Source organism: Diadema setosum, chromosome 21 (assembly GCF_964275005.1).
Source record: "Diadema setosum chromosome 21, eeDiaSeto1, whole genome shotgun sequence".
NCBI classification, from domain to species: domain Eukaryota; kingdom Metazoa; phylum Echinodermata; class Echinoidea; order Diadematoida; family Diadematidae; genus Diadema; species Diadema setosum.
Genome location: NC_092705.1, coordinates 31,316,293 through 31,323,712, shown reverse-complemented (window position 1 = coordinate 31,323,712; position 7,420 = coordinate 31,316,293). Strand labels below are relative to the sequence as shown.

Here is a 7,420-nt window from a genome sequence, read left to right as displayed (position 1 = left end):
GGTTATTGCACACAAGCTCGTGTAAGACTTTATTTACAGTGCTGATATGGCCTCTACCGTGTGTGGAATGTATTACAGAAAGAGGTCAGCTTGTATCATTGTTATATTAGTTCTCCAGGACCATGATTAATACTTTGTCTTTTCTCTTTCTCTCTAGAAGTAATCGGTAATATGAATACTATGTACTTTTCGAAAGGCCACGTAATAAGTTCACAACGTGCAGTTCTTTTGAAACGACAGCATTGCCTCTTCAGCAATTAATAGACCTTAAGTAGGAAAAGAAAGAGAAAAGAAGAGGAGATGAAAGAGGAGAAAGAGGAGTAGGAAAGGAGGAGGGGAAGAGGAGGAGGAGGAGGAGAAGGGGTAGAAACAGGAGTATGAGGAAGAGAAACAGGAACAAGAAAATGCAGGAACAATCAGTTTGATATCACACTATCATCCTGAGCGTCGCAATCGCCTGGAAAGCAATGTTTTGTTTGTTTGTTTGTTTTTTTAAAGAAAATGTTGCATAGCCTAATCACCCAGGCTGTGTACGGTGCACAGTAAACATGTTCCACGTGATATCTACCCAGTTTTGATTGAAGACTAGTCTTGCTAGAAGACCACTTCCGATGGACACTGCCGTTCGTGGTTTAACTGTCGAGGATCGTTCATCCACCCGCGATGCAGGTGGTTTGGGAACATGCAGCCTGGATTCAGGTCGCGATCCTTGACCACTCCAGTTCACCCACGGAACTCCTTCACGCCTAACTTAACGTCAGTATATCAGTGAAAACGACACGTGGTTGACTGTATTGCAGGCACCATAAATAATAATTGGAGTAATAAACACGATCATCGCGTTTTGTAGGCGTGCACCTGTAGGGAGAATCCTTGACATGCCGACAATTATGAAATCAAGTTTTTCTCTCTTTTTTGACATGAAAGCCGAAATAAGAATGATAAAAAAAGCAACAACGACAGCAAATCTAAATCAATCAGTACTGACGTTCTCTCCCTGGCTGTAGTTCACAGGGAATTGCAGTAATTGTGCCAGCGCCCTGAAATGGGGCGAAGCTCAGGTGCTGTGGAGCGTTGTCATGGCTACGCATCGCTAGAACGGCGGTGCTATGACACACCGTTTACGCGGATGGGAAACGATCTCGCCTCAGCGCTCAGGTAACGTCGAGTTTTCCCCGTCAATTACGAAAGGTCAGACGACTTCGTAGCATTTTCAATTAATATGAGGAGGAAAAAAGCTCAGGCGATGGTTGTCTCCCAGCCGGCTGCACCCGACAGGCTGCCGTTGCTATGAATAAAGCTTCCGGCACAGGTACATGCTGCAGAAACACGTGAGGACAAAGAGGGCGCCTATCGCCATCTGGACAACGGGCCACACGGGAAAATCTGGCGTGACTTCATAGGTCGCTTCGAAAGCCTTGCGGAAACTCTCTAGCATGTAAGATAGACCCGTGTAGAACTCGCCGTTGTCGAAAAACTGTCTCGAGTCCGAGTAGATGTCGTTGACGATGAGCGACTTCAGTTTGAGAGCTGCCGTGGGTCCCACGGAAGCATAAACCTGTGAACAAAGTGGACAGGAAAAAAATCTTTCAACTGCTACTGGACAACTGGAAATGCATTCAGCATTTCGTTTGATAGAACAAAGATGAAATTATGTACAGTTCAATTTGAAACATGATACTTGAGTATTTCTCACAATGTAGAACCATGCTAACATATCTAGAAATTTCTCATCAACGACTTCGTAAAGACTACCACCACGATGAAAGAGGAAATGTCTGCTTTGTTCAGTTTAACCAGTTCACTACAAGATTCTGAAACCAACACAGATTCTGCCTTGGACTCAACGGGTCCATGTAACCAGTGGGTTAAACGTGATTGGTCTCACTAATAAAAATCATGCAAGCACAATGAGCACAATAGATGATATAGGCAGACTGATTTGTATTTTTTCTTTAATCAGACTTGTTTAAAGCCTAATTCGCGCCAGATCCCTGCTAAATAATAAGGTTCGGCAAATTTTCTGAGTGTATCGGTGAATGCTTTCGTTAGCTAGATTTGATTTATGAGTAAATGGAAAATGCAGCTTTAAGGCCGTTGTTATAATTATTGCCTAACAAGGTAAGATTAAGTTTTACTCTTGATATACAAGATAGACCATCTAATGGAAAGTAAACAAGATCATCAAGCAAAGATGCGGAGATTCAATGTCAACTCCGATTATTCTCGGACAAATTAACATAACTCGCAAGTCTTGAAATTGTAACATTTTGGTCATTCCTGTTGTCAGCACTGGTGTTTACAATAATGTCACTTGATAAAGGTCTCATGGTGCTTACATCGTGTCTTATTTTTGAGCATACGTTTACGAAATAACTACGAGGCAAAAGGAGTATTGTGTATGATGTCTCGTTGTGCGATAGTGCATTTATTAAAAAGGTAAGTTATAATAAATTCATAACCGTCTATATGGAAGCCAATTCCGGGTCATTCAATCAAGAACACATGGACTAAAATGACGAGCAAGATCTGTTTAGGATTTTCTGTTTAAAGGGGAAGTTTAGGGGATTCAATTAATGCAGAAATATTAGCGAACAATCTGAGAAAGTTAGAGAAAAATCGCCGAATTGTTTCAAGAGTCAGGAGTTGTTAACATTTTCTTTATGTTATATTCTGAAGAAAAGATAATGTTACTTTGTCTTTGCGTGAGTGAAGATAGACGACAGGAGAAAATTGTTTGGGATATTCACAGCAGCCCTAACTCAGTGCAGTGGAAAGTGGGCGATCATACCGCCAAAGTGTTTTAGATAACCCACCTGCTTCTCACGTTTTGATAACACTATGACAACGTCATCTCCGCACTTTCCAAAGCGCCAGACGTATCTCCGAAGATAATCCGCATAGTTTTCCGCCGTCACAGGATCCCTGTAACGTGACAAAAGTTGCAAGGGAGAAAAAACAAACAACAAAACTAGACAGGCTTAACAGTAGTTCCCAATTTTTCAACTCTACTTAAAAAAAAAAATATGCATATTATATACTTCTGAATTATGCTTTAAAAGGCTCTTTTTTCATAAACAGTACTTGTGTAGTACATAGTTACATGACAGAGGTATACAAAGGGAGTATTACTATCTTTTGGATAACGTCTGAACACAAGATAACTAATACCCTATAGTGGAGAGTGACTTATAAAGTGCCCAAATCAAATTGCGTATAATCATTATGACTGCTCTGAGGCAAACCTTTCTCATGTTAGAAATATGTGTACATATATTTTTTGATTTTTCTTATTGGTAATGATCAGTGTACCCTTAACGTCTACGTGACTAATGTCTATCAAATGGTCATCGGTGATATTTGCGTAATTTCGAATATATTAGAAAAGACAAACAAAAAACCCCAAATAACAACCTCATTAAGTTGCGTGACACAAATGTTGTGAGCTTTGTGAACTGGCATTTCTCACACGACTACCTGTCGAATCAATGTCTCAAAAATATACCAATTTCTTAAAAATAAAGATATGCTAATTTCTAAATATGAATTTTCAGTGACTCTTTTTTTCCCTTTAAAATACATTTCCGCCTTGTATCACTGCACGAGCCGACCTTTAAGCTGCTTGAAGATATACTCCGGAGATATTTAGCTCTCCCACGCAGATAATGAGAATCTTAGCCTTTCTCGTTGCCATGACAACGCGTGGCGCTTTTCCTCACTCTCACTTCATAGCAAGGGATAAAAAAAAAGAGAAGAAATCACCGGCCAGGGCCCCTTACTTATTCGTAGATAAAGCCTAGCTGTAGGCTGGTATATTATGCAGTTTGTCCATTGTGAGCCGTGACATTTCTCCGACGACAGAAAGCCGAATGCATTTCGTGTCGGGCGGATGCAGCGATTGCACTGGAACCATGCTCGAATTACCAATATGCTCATACCACGTAACGGAACGAGAAGGAAAAATAACGATTACCGCTGCGCTACAGACAACACGATTACCGTTGACAAGGGTGGTGATATTGCTTTAAGGTGGAGTTTGCATTCCAGACAAAGATAGATAAAGGTGAAGTAAGACCAAAAAAAAAAAAAAAAAAAAATGGAACTGATCTACAGGACAAATACACTACATAGCTGCATATATTTTGTTATTTCAAGGTGCAATACATTAAATCCATTTTATGTCCGCTCCAAAGAGCGCAAAACAACAAGACGGCAAAATGACAGAGATTTCATAACAATCTGACACAAGAAGTAATGTGATTTTAGACTTGTACATGTTTACATAATGATGTCAGTCACAACAATATGATTGTGTTAATTTGAGGGGATTAAGATTTTACCAGCTCGCAAGTCTATGCTTCATAAGCACAGAAATATTCATAATACCTCTCTCTTTTTAGATGAAATAGAAATGCCTTAGTGAAATCCCCCACATTAGATCATGATAGTACTGTAACTAGCCATTATTACACGATAATAGATGAGGGGAAATTCGAAGCATAGTTGCTGCATTATCGACCAACAAAATTACATCATCAATGACATCATCGCTTCCTCTAATTTGCATAATTGCAAAAAAAAAAATGGCTGCGAAAAATATCATTATTGGTCTCACTAGATATTGATATCACTGAACATGGGAAACTTTGATATTCAATCACTTTGTTGGTCTATATCAAATATTAATCACCCCTTGGATGATTAATGACACACCCATTGTTGTTTCGGTTTAAACAGGAAAAAGAAAATTAAGAGATGAAAGAAAAATGGTTTTATTTAACTTTACTCTCTTTCTTGCAACGATCTTGAGCACAGAATGGAATTTCACGTTCAGTATAAGTAGCAGTAATCATTAACTTCGATATTTTACAGAAAGGCAATCATTTATGATCTTCCTTATTTTGGCCATTTAAGAGAAACGAGAAGTTGGAAGACACCTCGCTATCATTCTTTTTTTTTGGGGGGGGGGTGGGTTGGGTGGGATGAGGGTAAAGATTGTGAGAGGAGGTAAGCATGGTGACAACAAAGAGGGCAAGCAGAGACAAAAGCAAATATTAACGGTTTGCTTACTGCCTGGAGTGCGGTAGGTAAGGCAGTATGGCGATGGATATGGTGTACCCCTTGGATGTGGTGTTACACTTGTATTCCACCATGTCCACAGCGTCACAAGCACATTGTGTTTCCGACTGTATCTCTTCGAGTGTTCGGTCCAACTTATCGGCTGCAGATAAATTCACGTTATGGAGAAAAACAGGAAAAAATAAGAGATTAAACAAAAAATCGGTTTATTTGACAGGTCGATCCCGTCAGGGCTAACAAATGTTCATCTTTTCAAAAGACAAGAATAGGGCCTACTTCTGTCTCGGTTTGAGAATAGTTACGGGTAACAAACAGAAGATAAGATACTGATAAGATACCATCATGTATTACTATATTCAAACTCATATTAAAATTTCGACACCTCCAACGAAAACACGATAAAAACAACAAAAATAGTGTTATGTGGAGACACACATACCCTTTGCACTGTGTCTCCTGGACGATAAATAAGCATACAGCATGGGGGGGGGGGGGGGTTACAAAGCCTATTAGATATACAGTTGTCAATACCCCCTGGGCTTTTTGTCTGAAACAAAGAGGGAACCCCTACAGTTAAACACTGACAGCGGAATGGATCCATTGTTTACCAGAACCTGAAGAAACTTGCAAGGAACGGTTCTTTTTCTTTTCTTTTTCTTAAATCTTAATGGTGAATAACTCCTTGCAGAGGGGGCTAAATCCTTTACATAAAAACACAGTCATAGCTGTCAGTTAATTGATTGATAATTCATTATCAATGACAACAGTCTGACAGAAACAAGTAACCATTGTGTGTGTGTGAGAGAGAGAGATTATGCATGTATGCGAGACTGTTGAAGAGAGTGCTAGGAAAGGAAGAGAAAGAGAGGGAGAGAGAGAGAGAGAGAGAGAGAAGAGAGAGAGAGAGAGAGAGAGAAAGAGAGAGATATGAACGTAACAAATCTGTTAGTTACTTATAACAAAACCTATACCAAAGAGTCTCACCGTCTGTTCTTGAAAGAACGGAGAAAGGATCGCAGATCCAAGATAGGCGCCCTCCACGGCCACATAACCTGACGTCTATCTGTGGGTTGTACATGAGGTTGGCATTCGTGAGGGGCAGGGAGTGTAAGGCGACGAGATGGCATACCAACATGATGACGTGGGTCCACGGAAAACCCACTTTCATGATCACATGACTTGAAACGTATCGTGAATCTTCGCTACCATGGCTCAAAAGAGAGTCCAAGAATCAACCTAGATGCAATCTAAATGCACACTTATCATATCTGCTCACTGGTTCATACATCCTGCTTTCATACATCAAATAAGAGTTAGTCCGAGAGGCCAGAGCGTGAGTAAAGACACGTTCTTTGCGCCATCCAACAAGCTTAAAGGCAGAAATCCTCAATGAAGGTTGTGGCGTTAAATCAAGCCTTTAAGGCGGCTTCGGCTGACTGACTTCAATCCGCCCGTTACATCACAAGAACCTGTAGGCGGGAAACCAAGTCGTTTTGGAGACATTCGCCGCAGAAGGTGGAGATGGGATCGCCGGTTGTTTTCTCCGTTATAACGATGTCACTTGACCTCGCTTGGCGGCTACTCATAATCATCTTAAGGCGCCGTCAAAAGACCGGTTATAGGGCGGAGTATATCGGTACGTGCACTCGCTTTACTGTGGCGTGCTGCCTGTTTGTCACGTGTGGAGATGTCTGTAGCTTTAGTCTCACCGTCGAAGGACAGTCAGACTAGTGGGTAAAGCGACGTATGGACACCATTCGAGTACACCCCACATTCCCGTCAAGTATGAACTTATCCGACGGAGATATCATGAAGAATCTGGAGGTAAAATGAGATGAAAAGAGAATATTTCTACTTATGGACAAACTCATCTATGGATTCACTTTTACTAGATAAAAGTTAATAGAAACTACCAAAAATATTTTGGGCAGCAAATCATCAGAGACAATGTAAAAATAAGAATGGAAAGGGAGCAGCAAACAAGAAACAAACACACCAATTCATGATAATCAACAGACTACTGAAAGTGACATAAGAAATGTATGATGAAGAAGGTTGAACAATATTTAAGAAGGTCTTGAACAATTTACGTTATGTGAGGCATTGTGTTTACTGTTTCTCTCTCCTCTCTCTGAAAGCACACACACACACACACACACACATATATATATATGTTATAAATACATATATGTGAGATATGAGAAAGGAAGGAGAAAATCGGTGGGTAGCTTTGACATTATTATTCCTCTTACTGTTCCTCCTTTTCGGAAAAGCGCAAGAGTTGAAAAATTGGTCTCCGCCGGGACTCGAACCCGGGTCTTTGGCATGGAACGCCAACGCC

At 40.5% G+C, this 7,420-nt stretch overlaps 1 protein-coding gene across 1 annotated transcript; it reads right to left on the bottom strand.

Annotated features, from left to right (window-relative positions):
* Nucleotides 1-1,288: 1,288 nt before the first annotated feature.
* LOC140244179 (uncharacterized) lies at nt 1,289-6,247 on the bottom strand. Its single transcript, XM_072323809.1, has 4 exons — nt 6,064-6,247; nt 5,071-5,221; nt 2,817-2,925; nt 1,289-1,558 (listed from the first exon to the last, which is right to left on the bottom strand). The coding sequence occupies exons 1-4, from the start codon at nt 6,245-6,247 to the stop codon at nt 1,289-1,291; spliced, it is 714 nt and encodes a 237-aa protein (XP_072179910.1).
* Nucleotides 6,248-7,420: the final 1,173 nt, after the last annotated feature.

Excerpts from the sequence above, each read along its gene's own strand:
- LOC140244179 (XM_072323809.1), bottom strand. The coding sequence starts at position 6,247 with ATGAAAGTGGGTTTTCCGTGGACCCACGTCATCATGTTGGTATGCCAT. Across the intron at positions 5,222-6,063 it reads CGTTCTTTCAAGAACAGACG|CCGATAAGTTGGACCGAACA; the intron begins GTGAGACTCTTT and ends ATTTATCTGCAG. Across the intron at positions 1,559-2,816 it reads TATCAAAACGTGAGAAGCAG|GTTTATGCTTCCGTGGGACC; the intron begins GTGGGTTATCTA and ends CTTTGTTCACAG.